The sequence below is a fragment of the Euprymna scolopes genome, chromosome 42, assembly GCF_053919585.1.
Source record: "Euprymna scolopes isolate OS-2025 chromosome 42, ASM5391958v1, whole genome shotgun sequence".
NCBI lineage: Eukaryota > Metazoa > Mollusca > Cephalopoda > Sepiida > Sepiolidae > Euprymna > Euprymna scolopes.
Window position 1 is genome coordinate 387,523 of NC_136523.1, and position 17,199 is coordinate 404,721.

General features: G+C 35.6%; 1 protein-coding gene and 1 long non-coding RNA gene across 6 annotated transcripts in view; one reads left to right on the plus strand and one right to left on the minus strand.

The window, feature by feature from the left end:
- Positions 1-1,920, plus strand: part of LOC145266902 (uncharacterized) — a 35,640-nt gene extending 33,720 nt beyond the window's left edge. The window contains exon 3 of the long non-coding RNA XR_013864790.1: positions 1,219-1,920. This is a non-coding gene — a long non-coding RNA (uncharacterized LOC145266902). The remainder of the gene's footprint in view (positions 1-1,218) is intronic.
- A 14,980-nt stretch (positions 1,921-16,900) lies between these two features.
- LOC145266903 (uncharacterized) overlaps positions 16,901-17,199 on the minus strand; it is a 216,837-nt gene continuing 216,538 nt past the window's right edge. For all 5 annotated transcript variants that reach the window (XM_080122684.1, XM_080122680.1, XM_080122682.1 and 2 more), the window contains one exon: positions 16,901-17,179. In XM_080122684.1, the coding sequence (XP_079978810.1) occupies positions 17,025-17,179 (155 nt within the window). In that variant the 3' untranslated portion in view covers positions 16,901-17,024. The remainder of the gene's footprint in view (positions 17,180-17,199) is intronic.

The following is a 17,199-nucleotide window of genomic DNA, read 5'->3' on the forward strand; positions in this document are numbered from 1 at the left end:
AGATAAAAGAAAATATAATAATTAAAAACAAATGAATAGTGAAAATAATAAAATTGATCATTGCAAAATGGCAATAATAATATTGATCATTTCAAAATGGCAATTAATACGCATGAGAACAATACTTTACATTAAAAAAAATAAACATTAAAAAAATAAACAGCATCATTATTTATAATAACTATAATTTACTAATTATAATAACTAGAATTGATAATGATCATTATGATAATGATATGGTAATTACACTTATTTAAAAGTAGTATCTGAAAATAAAAATTGCTGCAAATAGTGATTATTAATCAGTGAATGCACAAGAGTTACCCCCCTTTGCTCTTTTCTTATTTTAGCTTTTTTCTTTCTGCGGTTTTCGTTCTTTCAGTTTATTGTTTAATCTTATCATGTGAACAGTTTGATTTTCTCGTTCAATTTGGTTATTACGCAAATGTTAAAGTTGATACTTATGAAATTATGGTTTTGTCTCAAAATTAAATTCGTATTCCCATTTGTGGACCTCAGGAACATATTTATGTAGGACTGCTTCTCTGTTGATTACAACTTGGGCGTCTTCAAATCGAATGTCAATTATTTTTTGTCATAAATGACATCATCAGTAACCAAACGCAATTCATACCATTTATCACTTCCATAATGTTCCTAATCTTTCAGCTGGCAATCAGTTACATCTCATTATTGACATCCCGAGTGGCTCTTAGCCTTGATAAATTGCGACCCGATAGTAAAAAAGACAAAAAAAAATAAAACAACCCCAAAAAAATGAAAACTTTTAACGTGTATGAAATAATTTTTATATCACTGGAATCAGTGCTATTTTCTTTTAGACTGTAGAAATATCCTTGTGAGTTGTAGGAAGAAAAGCTTTTTGCATAGATATCCATCCTCTGACCTTACAGCGTATGACGAAAAATGGATCATCATAGTTTGGTTATTTAAATCAATTTTATTCATGCAGTTTCATGAACAAATCAGATATAGTTGGGAAAAAGTTACATAGACAAGAATACAAAGATGCTTCAGAAATGAGTCAGACATTGGGTTTCTTAAAATATGTTGAGACAGTTGACAAGCGTGCACTGTACAAGGTGAGGCATAATTCCTTTTATAAAATTTCGGAACTATTTTTTATGATAATATGATAAATTTATTATTTTATTATCATTATATGATAATGTAATGTATGATTTCTTATTTTTTTAGAAACAAAAGATATTAATTTTTAACAATGTCAGTTGAATTGAAGAGAAAATTAATTACAAAGCAGCATGAGGAGGGCATGTGTCCACCAACAATATTCAAGTTAGGGAAAACCCTCAAAATCAACAGAATATTCATGCAACTGCTAGCTGGAAACTTTGTCAATCAAAGACAACAATCAGGCCGGCCACACCTCAAGAACACCTAAAATCAACAAAAATGTTAGCGAAAAAATCCGGCGAAATCCAAGAAGATCCATGAGACAAATGGCAAAAGAAGCACAAACGTCACCAACAACTATGCGAAGAATATGTTGAAGTGACCTACAGATGTCACCCTATAAGTCCAAAAGTGACAGCTTCTCGCTGCAGTCACAATTTCAATGAGAATTGCGCAAGCCTTTTCTAGGCTCACACAAAAACATGAGTTCACATCTTAAGCTATATTACTTGTCATCTACATACGCATACACAAACAAACTGATGTCAACCCTCTATCCTTTTCTTTGTCTACACGATGGACTGTCACTTCTCGTTCCATTACATTACTCACTTCTCTTTCCATGCGCGAACAAACGATAGTGACCCGAACTTGAGATGAACGCACATTTCCTTTTTCTTTCTACACCACCAGGGTTATACCCACGCGGACATGAATACATGTTATATCTAAAACATTCATTCTTTCAACAGTAAATAAACGACACGTTTATCTTATCCATCAATTGAGTTTTTGTTTCCTTCAATCCCATTCGTTTCATTATTTTTTCTTGTAGCGAGTTAGGGTATTTATACCCTGATCTGCAACAGAATCACCAGAAGTCGACTCTTGTTAAACCTTAACATCATTTTCACTTCAACAGTCCCACAATTATCCAAATGATAGAATCCTTGCAAGAAGCGGTGAGGCAATACCTGATAATGCAGATAAGGTTTTCAGAAGGCAGAAACCAGCATTACTAAAAGGCTGGGCAGCCATTTCTGAGAGAGGGAAATTTCCATTTGCTTTTCTTCCTCAAGAAGTCAAGATTAACAAAGAACGTCACATTGAGGACATTCTTCAAGGTGCACTGATCCAATGGTGTAATTCTGTGTATGATGATGAAGATTGAACTCTCCAGCAAGATAGTGCAACAAGCAACATTGCTTATGTAACACAGCAGTGGTTTAGAGAAAACTGTTTGTCCTAAATCAGCAAAGAAAAATGGCCTCCTTCATCACTTGATCTTAATGCACTTGATTATTCTTTGCGGTCAATTCTGGAGAGTGAAGCCTGCCCTACTCCTCGTCAAAATATTGAAGCTTTTAAGATAAAATTCAACAAATACTGGGAGAAAAAAAAACCTTCGATGTTGTGCATGCAGCTATAGATGATCCCCCCCTCCCCAAACAAAAAACTTTGTAGTATAGTGAAGACTTGAGGGAAACATTTTGAATAAAACTCATGCCATATTGTTCTGTTATTTGCTCATCAATTTTTGTAATTGGATTTTGAAATGATTTTTTATTGGGATAAATCTGAATTTTATTTAGTAACAGTATTCATATCTCACCCTGTAAAAGTGAGTTTGAGTTTGTGTCTTTCATCTTGCTCTACCCAACTTGCATGGCTAATGGTGAGACAGACATATAATGTTTTGGCATTTAAAAACTGACTGTTCCCAAACCTTTAAGAAAAGGTTTGGTTGAAAGTGTTCTGACTGGACAATGTATCAATTGATCTATGAATGAAAACAAGCCAGCGCAAATAGATAGTAATTATATATCGGCTATTAGACAATTTATTATGCATAAATTATCGACTTATTTACACCTACAACACCATATTTTCATACATGGAGAAATATGGACATTATATAACATCTGTTTGTGGGTGTTAGTCAGCAATTTGATTTTGATAAAGCTTCTTTTTTTTGCAAGGAAACTGTTGTTCATGTTTTCATCCAATTTATAAATCTTGGTTTTGCCAAAAAGTCCCTGTTTATTACTCATCAAACTCAATGTTGGTTATTTCAATGCTCTGACAGGAACGAGTGAGTCAACATTATTGTAGCCGCCATTAATCTATTTTTGCTTATAAATTTGTTAAATTCCATTAAAACTTATATTATTTTATTTTTTTCAAAGTTCTATAAACTTATGGAACTTCTGTTTCAGCAGTAAATATAACAACAACCGCAGAGAAACGATATTCAATATTTATTTGGTTGAAATACTCATTGAATCAAAATGCTCAATATCGATTGATTGTCTATATTCAATTCAACAAATCAGAAAGATTCGCTTCTTGGAGTGGGGAATCTACTTGTGTTATTTGTATAGGGCTGTACTCAGTAAGATGTAAACAATTTGCAAAACTTTCAATTTTAATATGTGATAGTTTATTAAAAATGTAAATACTTGTAAGGGAAACTACTTATCAGCAAAAATCTTTACCCTTATTACGAATCGCCACACAAACCGTTGGCGATGAACAAATGAACTTTGGAATGTAAGAATATAAGTGACAGTTATGGGTTCACTTCTAAATAATAACAGCTTGTTAGTTTCACAAGTTAACACATGTATGGATATAACAACATTTTTCATTCTTTTCTGGACTTCTTTTGTTTGTTAAAAAAAAATTCTTATCTATTCTTTCAGCATGGCATTGAGATCTCTTGTTCAGATTTAATCTTTTTCTGAGCTAAACCTGTCCTTAAGACTCACATTACACATCTGTCGTTTCATTCTCATATCATTTCTCTTCATGCAACGTATGTCTTCAACCCTCACTGACTAGGTTTCACTTCCCTACATTATCACACTGTGTACACATGCCTCACAGACTCTTCTATGATCAAAAGTTGTAACGCTCTGCTGGTTAGTACAAGGAACGTCTGCCATAAAAAGCATTAGGAGTTGTGTGAAGAACAAGAAACTTTGATGGTGTGACTGTGTTGAAAGAATGGATGAGAGTTTTTTGGTTAGTATATGTAGAACAGTTGTGGTGATTCAGAAGGGAAGGCCAAGGAAAATGTGGAAGGAAGTGATAGAAATTAACTTGATGGAAAGAGGGATAAATAAAGACCTATCCAGAGATATGTTACTTTAGAAGTGACTTTCAAAAGCTGTCCAATGCATGACAGCATTTGAAACGGATGTTAAAGTTGATAATGATGAATAAGATTTAAATAGCGTTATGTATAAATGTTATTGGCATTTACTTTTGATACGTTGTCCACTATAAATTTGTGTGCATCATTACATTGTAAAATCATACAATTATTTTTGTTACGTGAAATAAAACAAGATAAAAAAAAAATTATGCCGCCAGTGATTAAAACTTAATGTTAGATTCTAAATTCTGTAAAAATCAAGTAAGAATGTTATTTTAAGAGAGAGGCACTATTTAATTTGATTTAACTGCACCCCATTTCCACTTGATACAAGAAGATAGAAATGCAAAATGAAAGAGCAAGTTAAACTATGGGAGAAAGAAAGAGAGTAGCTTGTACAAATAACATTTTCTGTTCAAATCGCATTTCTACTTCCTTACAGGATGAGTAGTGGCTCTTCCCAGCAATATGTTTATCTTTGATTTAAGAGCATACATAAACCATATTACAGGGTGATATGATAAAGTTGTCACCATTAAAAAAACAACACTACAGCTTTATTTTAAAACTTTTATTGAAAAAAATAATTCAGGTAACTTGATTATGTAGTAGAAATGACATCTATTCAATGTAGCCGCCTTTAGCGTCAATCAATACCTTGATACAGGTCCAGAACTGGGAGTATACCTTTTCCACAAGCAAAAGCACTCTTTCGGAAGCCAAGCCTGTGATTTTTTGGACTTATGGGCCGGTATTAAGTCCTGCCACCACACTCAATGTTTGCCAACTGCCAACTGATTTCAGTACACTATTCAGCACATCTAGGTACACTTTAGTGTTGACTTTCAAGCCAACTTTGAAGATGTGAGGTGGCCCTCACTTGAAACCACACCAAAGACCATAACTGTGGCTAGAAACTTTGTTTTCTTCAATCTGGGCACATTCCTGTTATTCGTGGCAATCAAACAATGCGTTTTGAGGGTGCTAGCAATGGTCCTGTTATCATAACTTGGATTGGTAGATCGGCGGTTGTAAAGCAGTGCATCTCCAATCTTGCTCTTTGAACATTGTGTCACTTTCAGACATGATAGAAGTTTCCTATTGCTCTTGGGATTTGTACACAACTGATCAACTAGTAGATGGTCTGCAACAAAAAAAGAAAACCGTTTTTTATCAAACGGAAATGGAATCATGTTGTCTTTTCTAGGGCGACAGTTTTACCATTTCACGCTGTACTTGCAATTTTAGAGATTTCAAATTCACATTTCACATTCCCATGGAAACAATCATTTTGTTTCATTCCTATACATAAAAAATGGCAGCTCTTCTGATTTCTTCATGGTTGTGGGAAATTCGAAGGGGATTTTGAAGCTTTTAAATGAACATTTAAAGTGATGTTAGAATTAAAATTTATAAGTAAAAGCACAGTAATCTGGTTCATTTATGCTGAAAAATTAACGATAGACACTATTTTCTATTGATTTTGTGTTATTTGATCTGTTAAAATCTGTAAATAAGATGCAAAAGAATCAATAAAGAAATGAAAAATACTGGACTTGTCACGTCTGGCAGAGTAAAACACAATTTCACTTTTCTCTGCATATCTCCCTGCCCATCAACGAACCAGGTGAGATCAGGATAGCACTATCATGAGAAGCTGATTAATCAGTATTAAACAGGCACATTTTTAACACTTTGAAACTTAATTTGGGATACTGACTTTATGATAATGATGACTGAATACTCGTAGTAACACATGTAGCAGTTTTTCACAAGCAATTCACTGATGCTGGTAAGCAATCTACAGTGGCTTGTTCCTTCTTTAACTAGTGGCATCTACCTCCTAAGTATTCAATCGTTATTGTTAAGCTTACAAAGAATTGCCAAGGGCGATAACTCAATTTGACTAAAAGTCTTGATCGAGTTGTCACTTTTGGCAGATTTACATAATTTAAAGAAACAAAAAACTGGAAGAACTTCTATTTCACACAAAATTTGAAAATTAAAAAAAAAAATAAAATAAAAAATAGCAACTATTTGTTGATTTTCACTATAACTCTAGATATTAATTTTGTGCACAATAGAAAGTCTGGCTGTCTTCTTACTTAATTTTTAAACTAAATTTAATTTCTTTGTTTTAAATAAAGAGATACGTGATTGTTTCGGTAGGGAGAACATCCTACTACTCTGACACATTTACATTAATGTTATGATTTTCTTTTTTTTTATTAGTGGGTCCATCATTTATCAAGGCCAGAAGCTACTCAAGGATAAAAATTTAAGATGACATGATTATCAATGGAGAGAAACACTATGGAAGTGTTACCATTGATCAAAGTTATGAACTGCATTTGATTGTTTATCGGCTGGTTTATGACAAGAATTTGTTGACTTTGGGTTTAAAGATGTCCAAGTTGCAATGTGTAGGTAGGCAGTCCATCAGTAATGTTATCCATCGATGCAAAGACCTTGTAAAGAAACTTTGTTCATAGAAATTTCACCATACACTACATATTTGGAGAGAGAAAGTAAATTCACTTTCCATTGTTGTAGCAAGTCAAGTTTTCACTGTGAATGTCAAGTTTCACTGTGAATGTAACAAAGCAAGTTTTTGCTGTGAAGAAGAACCAGAGATTGGAACTCAGTCAAGCACCTTTGATGGAAATAACTGTAACAGCCAAAACTTGCTACAATCACAGGCAGGAGCTAATTCTCACGACTCAAGATTTGAAATCCATTTTCTCCCCGGTTTATCCAATCACAAGCCAGTTCTTAATCATGTGACCAAGTACATAAAAGGTGAAATCACAAACCCTTTCTCTTACTCCCTGGCTTCAGCTGGCAGCAGACATTAGTCTGGGGCTTGGGCCCCAGGCTGAACGTGAATACAGCAAGACAACATGGTGACCTACTTGCTTCCATGTGCACTCCACATACGTACTCTTTCTTACTACAAGACACTAACCCTTTGTCCTGTCTCTACTCACAGACGCACGCTTCTACATATGTAAACTCACTGGACACCTTTCCCTTTCTTTCTCTTTCAATAAGCCTGACTAATGTCTAATCTTCGTGTCCACATCAGCAACTTTTTTCATGACTACTATAAATACAAGCACACACGAACCCTGAACTATTCTCTCCTTCAACCAGCCTGCATAATATTAAATCTATCTTTACACAGAAACACTTCAACCCCGTTTCTCTCTTCTACTAACACCACAAATGAAAATGACAAATAAAGTTGTTTATTAATATAGAATGAAACTCTATTTTGTTGTCTCTTATTCTATAGAACAATAGAAAAGAGAAAGAGATTAGCACATTTCTTCTGTGTGAAAAACGGGTGCAAGGAAGAGATTATCCCCCACTAGATTTCGAAGTCGATTTTGTAATCTGTCAATGCAAACAAGAGTGCAAAGCAAATGTGATATTGTGGTGCAAGTTCCGAGTTTAAGAATACAGCAATGACAAGCACACCTAACACTGCCATCATGACTCAGAAACCTCTTGTGCCTAATTTGTTATATTTGAACATTTTATAGCAAATAAATAGGATAAGCACAAAACTTTTATACCATACTTTCGCTGTTCATACCAATCAGTTTGATAGAGTCTTGGTCTTGTTTTGTCAGGCTATAGTTAAACTTCTGCTAACAGTTCATCCACTCTCTTCCATTAGTTCAACAACTTGGTTACATTTTCAAGTGTCTTATTTCACATTTAACGTTTTGGTAAAAAAAAACAAACACGAACAAAAAATAATTATCAGTTGAAACCATTGTTTTTTTTATCTGAAAATCCATTTATCAACTACAAAATTTTGTCCCGATTCTGTATAAGCACCACTTAAAAAAAAACGTTTTTTTTTTTATACAAAATGTTGGATGATGGAGTGAAAGAGAGTCGAAGATTATGGCATCATTTACACACTTTCTTCAATGGCACTTAATGCTCAATTTCACTGGATAACCATGAAAATAATAATGTACACATTGCTGCAATAAAATATTATAACTCACAATCAAACGACTATTTCTGTGATTTCTCGCCTTTCTACTTCTTTCACAAATAACTGAAGGGGAATACAAAAAAGGAAATATTGTCTGGGTTAAGAACGCACCCAGTCGGTGCATAACTAAATTTTAAACTAGTCACATAACTGAAGTGATCAGTCAGCAGTTGGTGCAGGATCGATGGACCACCTTGTCATGCTACAAAAATGTGAACCCATTTTTAGAGTTGCCTTTCTCAACTGACGAAGATGATACAAAAGATAATGTGTGACCAATCTACTTAGGGTGTGGTTCACCAAATGATCCTATATCAGTAATTTGCTTGCAGATTCCAACGTACCTAATGAGCACTCTTCTGAAGAAGAGGAAATTCAAACAATCAGAGAAGCATTTAAAACAAAAGATCGTATCTATGCTGACATTTGTGTGATCAGAGGGAATGAGCCTTGAAAGAGTACTGAAAGTGGTCTCAACTTGAATTATATCCCTTGTGACATAATTTTATTTCTATGTCTTATTTTATTTCAGTGTAAATTTTCAAAGGCCCCTTTCTGGGGCTAACACTTGATCTCTATATGAGATACATAGCTATTGGGGGGGGTTCTATTAAAGTTTTCTTTTACCTCTCAAACGTTCAGTTAGTAAAGAAGTAAAAACATTAATTTTCAGTTAACTATCTTACAGTACATCTTTCTTGTGGTTTCTTTCTGCTATCCAACTTCAGGATAAGAATTAATCTATTCTGGTGTAGTATCAACTTAGTGCTGTTACTAGAGACAACCTTACTTGGAGAAGGTGCACCATTACTCGTAGAAACCAGTTTGCTGTAGTGATACTAAGAAGATCTTATTTAGGCTTCAAATACTATGTAATTTTGAATATTTAGCCAGGGTTTTCTTTTCATATCAGATTGTTCTGACAAACCCTTGTAAAGAAAGGCCTTACACATTAGAGGATGAGTAAGCATTAAGGTATTTTACATGTTTAATTACTGATTTGTTTAATGAATTTTGTTTTCAGAATAAAATAAGTGCAGAATAACAAAGATAAAAAAATATGAAATACACATTTTTTTTTAAAGTTCAAACTTAGATTATCCTTCTAAAATGGTCGCAGATCACAGGGAGAAAGGTGTACAAATGATTGGAAAATTACAAACGTGAGTTCAGAAATTCTATAATGGGAATGAGAGTCTTGAAGAGGATAAAGAATCGCCATGTACTCTTGACAATGTTTGGAAGCAATTATTAAGCAAAAACTCTTAAAGTTTCACAAAAAATTTCTCTCATATTTGATGTCAGTATGTGAGCCTTGTGTCAGACATATTTCTCTCATATTTGATGTCAGTATGTGAGCATTGTGTCAGACATATTTCTCTCATATTTGATGTCAGTATGTGAGCATTGTGTCAGACATATTTCTCTCATATTTGATGTCAGTATGTGAGCATTGTGTCAGACATATTTCTCTCATATTTGATGTCAGTATGTGAGCATTGTGTCAGACATATTTCTCTCATATTTGATGTCAGTATGTGAGCATTGTGTCAGACATATTTCTCTCATATTTGATGTCAGTATGTGAGCATTGCGTCAGACATATTTCTCTCATATTTGATGTCAGTATGTGAGCATTGTGTCAGACATATTTCTCTCATATTTGATGTCAGTATGTGAGCATTGTGTCAGACAAAAAAAGAAAGCATCAGAGAACTTTTGACTCAGAATATTCACTGACATATTCCCAACAGCAGGTATGGACCCCGGCAATAACATTGACATAGACTTGACCAGTAACATCAATACAAACTTGAATGATAATGTTGACACGAACTACAAGCAATCTACAAAGTCACTGACGAATGACTTGAGTATCATCCTTAGGGGTGTCCAGTGAGTACACGCACAAAATGTTCACAGGCACTTCTGCACATGCCCGTTACACTTCTTCCTGAGCTCAACATTACACAAATGACAATATGAGGAAGGATGCTTCTGTCTGGTGTGCCATTTTAATGTTACAATTTTAGGTACCTCTTCTGTGGTGCTTTCTACAAATGTGTTACTTAACACATCCTGTCCTGACTCATCCGCAGCATCACTGAATAGTGTTCTTCACTCGATCTTGCGTATATCGTCATGTTTTATCATCTGAGGAAGAAAAATCCTCTCTGCATGCTGGATGCACATCTTTAATATTTTCCACAATTTTCCATTAATAGAAACTGAGTGTTGGCCTATGCCATTCTACTTTTGCTAAACTATGTCGTACATTTTCATGTGGCTTTTTGACGTAGACAACATCGTCTGTCATGTATAAAGCTGTTTTGTCATATAACCAATATACTGCCCCCAAGGCTGAGCACCATGTTCTTGTAGTAATGTGCTTGATTGTGAAGTGGGATCTCTCAACTATTTTATTTCCTGATTACATGTGAGTGCACTGAAATTGTATGTGTATACCCCATATCTGTGCAAACTCAACAAATCTCTCTCTGCAAAACGCTGCACCATTGTCAGTAAGTAGCTCACTTGGTAGCCCTCATTCAAAAAACACTATTCCCTTGATTATGCTAAGAGTCTTGATGACGCAAGGGCCTCCAAACAGCAAAATGGCTAAGGCCACAATCTATTAACATCAGTTATAGATATCTAAAATGGATTACATCGATTGCAATCCTGCTCCAGTTTTCTGTGACATCCTGCCAGGCTTCCAATGCATCGGGGTTGGATTAATTGACTAACCACTAATCACACCTCGGCTTTAATCATTCAACTTCACAAAGTACAGTGTTCTCTTCACACTAAGATGCCCTCTGGATCGAAGGATGGACTGTATCTGAGGAGCATTCCATTCTTTGGCCACAGCACACAGGTTCTCTGGGTTCTGTCGATGTATGGATTTCATGCAGCCATCGCTACAATACTCTTGTACATTAATTATTTCAGTTATTGATTTGACTAACCTCATATCAATTTGCAGCTGACATTCCTATAACAACTCTCAGAGTATTGCACGTTGCATCGGCATTCAAATGCTGATTTGGTGCATATTCTTGTCTGTCTGTCAATAACCTGCAATACACACATGCAGAATCAATCCGTAAATAAATTGTTTTCACCTTCCATTGCAATGCAATTGCAGAACAGCTTCAAGCTCAATCAAGTAAATGTGTTTTTCTTTGTGTACTGATCACAGCTCACCTGCATTCTCTGTCATGTAGCCACTGCAGTCAAACAGGAGTATAAACTTTGGGTCAAATGCCATACTGCCGAAATAGCTTGTGTCAGAAAAAATAAATAGGAAAATGCTAGAGAACTCTTGACTAAAACAATTGCTGACATGGACTCGACCAGTAATAGTAATGATAATGTAGACATGGAATGTACCAGTAATAAACCTAGAACTCCATCCTCCAACGTAGATCCCTACTACCAGGTCTCCTTCTCCAACATCAGGGGTCTACGTTCCAACCTTCCAGAGGTTGAAACAATTACAGGAGATGAAACCGGACATATTCTTTCTAAGTGAAACTGGCATAGGGCCAACCACTTCCCTAGACGAATTCATAATTAAAGGATACTCTAACTTAACATCTCAATCAAACCCCTAAGATCGCTATGGGCATGGAATATGTGCCTACATCAAAGATGGCTTTCCATGTGGTAGGGATATCTCCAGAGAAGACCCTAATTTACCTTATATGTGCTTCCGGGTTGCACTTGCTTACACCACTGCATTTATATTTGCCCTCTATCGCCTCCACAACAGTGGGGTTACTATCTTTAAGAGCATATCTGAGAAAATTGATCACATCCTGTCTGTTCATCCTTCGGTTAACATTCACATTTGCGGTGACTTCAATGTCCATAATGTGGAATGGTTGACCCACTCAAATAAGACCGATGACGAGGGGAGGTTCTGTCATGATTTTGCCACTGCCTATGACTTCACTCAGATTGTTCACGAACCCACCCGTGTGCCTGATACTACCGGTCAGTATGCAAGCCTTCTAGACCTTTTCCTCACAACTTTTCCTGAGCTATGTTCATATTCTATTCTATCTCCTCTGGGATCCTCTGACCACACCGTTGTAGCAGTTAAGATAAAAATGAAATGTAATAAGTCTTAAGACGTACCTCTCCACCGTACTGTATATTGATACTCTATGGCTGACTGGGATAGCTTCCATACATTCATATCTGATCTACCTCTGCATTCCATGTTTAAAACGGTTGTGTCCTCTATAGTATCAGACTTAACCGAATGGTTCATTGTAGGCATAGACCGATTCATACGATCCAAAAAATTCCAACAAAAACCTAACAGTCAACCATGGTTCTCCCCTGAATGTGCTGCTGCCATCGCGCACAGAAATTACTTTTTTCATAGCTACCAACATAATAGATGTACTGAGACTAAAGCTGCTTTCCGGACTGCCAGCAACCACTGTAAAAGAGTAATAAAAAATGCAAGAGAGCTATATACTCCGTCCGTTAAATCCAAAGTAGCTGAGCAGCGGCTTGGTTCCCACCAGTTCTGGCAAATAGCAAACAAAAGCTTGAACAGAAGTGTGCGTTCTATCCCAACCATCATCAATGGACCTGAGGTCATCTCATCAGCATCAGACAAGGCCAGACTATTTGCAAGAACTTTGCAGCTAACTCTACCCTATGCGACGAAGGCCATCAACTCCCTGTATTTCCTCCTATAACAGACAACACGCTATGCAACATACAAATATCTGTGTGTGAGGTCGCCAAGCTAATCAAGAATATTGATTCCAGTAAAACAACTGGCCCTGACGGCATTCCAGTTATAGTGGTGAAAAAGCTCCAACCAGAACTTGTCCCCATACTTACAAAACTGTTTAAGCATTGCCTTAAGGAGAAGTGCTTTCCAACACCCTGGAAAACCTCATCAGTATGCTCTGTATTTAAGAATGCAGGTGAAAAGTCATCTCCCTCTCAGCACAGACCAATAAGTCTCCTGTGTGTCATGAGTAAGTTGCTGGAATCCATATTAAATAAAGAAGTAGTCAACCACCTCAGCGGAAACAACCTTCTTAGTGACATGCTATATGGTTTCCGTTCCACAAGATCTACAGCAGATGTGCTAACTGTTATATCTCATAGGATTAGTGAATCTCTTGACAAAGGCTTCCTTTTCAGGGCAATTGCTCTAGACATATCGAAGGCCTTCGATAAGGTATGGAATAAGGGCCTATTTCACAAGATTTCCAACTACAGTATTACTGGGAATGTTTTCTCAATCATTAAATCATTTCTCTCCAATAGATTCATAAGAGTAGTGGTTGAGGCCCACAGTATTAATGCTGGAGTCTCTCTGGGGTCTATCCTGAGCCAAACTCTCTTCCTGATCTACATCAATGATCTCCCAAAACACATACTTAAATCATTCGTTGACATCTATGCTGATGACATGACCATCTATGGCAACACATCAAAGCCCGTAAATGACAAAGTTCTCTCTAATTCTCTCTCCTCTGATCTTGAACGCATGGTACAGTGGGGAAAGAGGTGGCTGGTCACTTTTAATGCATCTAAAACCAAGCTTCTATCTTTACATCATCAACGCTCTGATCCCCATCTGGCATCAATTGAAATGGATGGCTCTCGTCTTGGGGAGGCTCCATGTTTTGACAAGCTTCTGGGTTTGACCTTTACTCCTGATCTGAAATGGAACACGTACATCAGGTCTGTTACCAAGGATGCTGGGAAAATGGTGGGATCCTTCTACCGCTCCAGAAGATATCTCACTACTGATGCAATTCTCTATCTGTATAAAAGCCAAGTACGTCTAAGGATGAAGTATTGCTGCCACATCTGGGCAGGAGCTGCTAAAAACAGCCTATCCTGCCTTGACAGAGTACAAAATAGATTTTGTAGCTTAGTGGGGTATGCCCTTTTCTCTTCCCTGCAGCCTCTCTCCCACAGAAGAGATGTTATGAGCCTGTCTTTGTTTTATCATTATTTCCATGGCAGGTGCTCGTCTGAGCTCCAATCCCTCGTCCCCCCTCACCAATCTTTCACGAGAAACACCCATCTGGCTGAAACTACTGTCAATAATTTTCCCCACTCTTTATCTGTGTCTAAATCCAAACGTAGATTCCATGAGCAGAGCTTCTTTCTCAGAAGTGCACGACTGTGGAACTCTCTTCTGTTTGCCTGTTTCCCACCTGACTACAACTTAGACGTCTTCAAGTCTAACATAAATAAATTCCTGACAAACCGCCCCCTTAAGTAAGACACTCTATCAAATCTCCAATACTAATGATTACTACAATACTATCTCATTGATTACTGTACACGCAATAACCCTTATCCCTGAGTGACCTCCGGGCCTTGATAAGTGGTCACCTCCATGTAAAAAAAAAAAAAAAAAAAAATGGCAACAAATGATAACGTTGACACAGACTCAAAGCAGCCTATGAAGTCATTGCCAAATGATTTGAGTGTTGTCTTTATATCATTCCTTGATGCTGTCGTGCTTGCCCATCACAACCATTTGAAGCAAATTGGTCAGGTGACAAAGCTCAATAAGTGAGTCATACATGATCAAAAGAAATGGATACTTGTTTCTAAAATACATCATTATTTTTGGAACACTTAATATTTATTATTTCTATTATGTAATCCTGATAGGATTCTTTTTCTACTTCATTCATCCTTTGCCCACTACAACTCCTCAAAAGGAGGAAGTAATTGCCTATGAGGATGCTATAATGGAATACAAACGTAACGCTTTATTGCTTTCCAAAGGGAGAGATATTGCATATCGTCTCGTGACGATAAACCAGATATTACAGAATTGCCATCCAAGGAGGAGGCCATGCCCAGGAGGATAATCTCATGAAAAGAGAATAGATACTACACTGCATCCATTCAAGGGGGAGGTAATGCCTGGGAAGATGGTCTAATGACAACAGAACAGATACTAAGCTATCCTCTTGAATTGACAGTGCAATAGTACAGTTGATGGAAGTATTAGTGTACCTATTTACTATGCCTCCCCACGGGACAGAGTTAGACACCAGGGTCGTTTTTTAACGTGGAGAAAAGGTACAAAAATAAAAATTGTCTCAGTCGTGAAGGATTTCTCCTCCACCGAAAGAGAACAAGAAATAGAAGTGCAGCAATTGCAGCATCTGAAGAACCGATACTACACTTTGATCTTGTCCCGAAGGCCAAAGTTCCAGATTCAGACACAGACGGCGATTGAAAGGTAACAACAACAACAACAACAACAACAAAACACTGTATAATTATATAACTTTATTTCTTTGGTCAAATAGAAAGAAATATGTACAATAAAAATACTGTTTTCATTTTTTCAGATACAGAAAACAGTAAATTACTAATGTCTCGGTGGGGTTGATATGATTATTATTTTTTATTATCGTTGTTTATTTTTAGGGTATTATATAAAAAAGGGGAGGTAACTGCTGGATTAATAGGAAGCATTTTTCATTTTACACGTTTATAATTAATTCAATTTATTTTCATCAGTTAAAATTGAAATTTTTAGACAAATAATAATAAAAAAAAAAGATTACAGAGGACAATTAAAAAAATATTAAAATTAAACTATTTTAATGTCTTTAAATGTCTTGAAAATAAATATAAATTTTCTAGCAAGAGTCAAATTTGAAATAAGGCACTGAATTTTCGTGGCCATTGCTGTGATTCTGTCATCAATTATTTTTGTTTTTTTTACTGAATTCGTACATTTTCTGAATAGAAATTGACAAGAACACGTGGTTTATTAACAAGAAAATGCTTTGGTATGCACACTGCTTAAAAAAAATTAATTAACGGCCCTATTTTCGTGTGGCGGAAAAATTGATTAAAACTAATATTAGAAAACTCCATTCCAACCTTTGGTGCTTTTTGCTTCTTGACAATGAAAATTCTCATAAAAAAAAAAAACCTCTTTGATCCCATACTGAAATAAGTATCTTCACCTAAAATTAGAAAAAAATGATCGAGTAGAAGATTATTACAGATAAAAACCATTTTTTAAATCGTGAATTGCAGTTTTATCGTATTATGTATTCATTTTTTTTTTTTTTTTTTTTTTTTTTTACTTGGTTCAGTGAAAAACTGAGTTATCTCCCATGCTGTACGGATAGTTCCAGTACTTCTGCTTTTATCAATGGCGGATCTAGAAAATACGATAAAACCAATGTGCATTTTTAGTATAACGTTATAGACGATCTTCAACTCGATCATTTTTATCTTCTAACTTTTGGTGAGGGTACTTATTTCAGAATAAGACATCAACGTGTTCTTATTTGAAATGCGAATTTCAATTGTGACTAATACTAAAACAAAACTAACCATTCAAAACAATAATCTTTTGAGTTTTCCTGGGTTATTTTGAACGTAACCCGCGAACTTTTGATTATGCATAAATGTTTTCTTTCAACATATCCGTTTGCTTTCATCTTTTCTTTTTCTTTTTTTTTTGTAATTTATTTTTTATTTTATTTATTTATTTTTATCTTTTTTCACAAGTTAACCAATTAACTTAACCATATCTGATTTCTTTCTTTTTTTTTTTTTTGTAATTTATTTTTATTTTATTTATTTATTTTATTTATTTTTATCTTTTTTCACAAGTTAACCAATTAACTTAACCATATCTGATTTCTTTCTTTTTTTTTTTTTTTTTTTTCAAAATCTGGCTACCGGTGGCCGAGTAGGTTTTGGAGCTATTGGTGGTTTAGGATAACTGGGTGGAGCATCCTCATCACTCAGGTCGACCGTGTCATCTTCAGGTTCGCCTAGCTTTGACTTGTCATAGAAATATGCGTCAGAGCTTTCCGTGGCTGTGGAAAAAGAAAGAAAA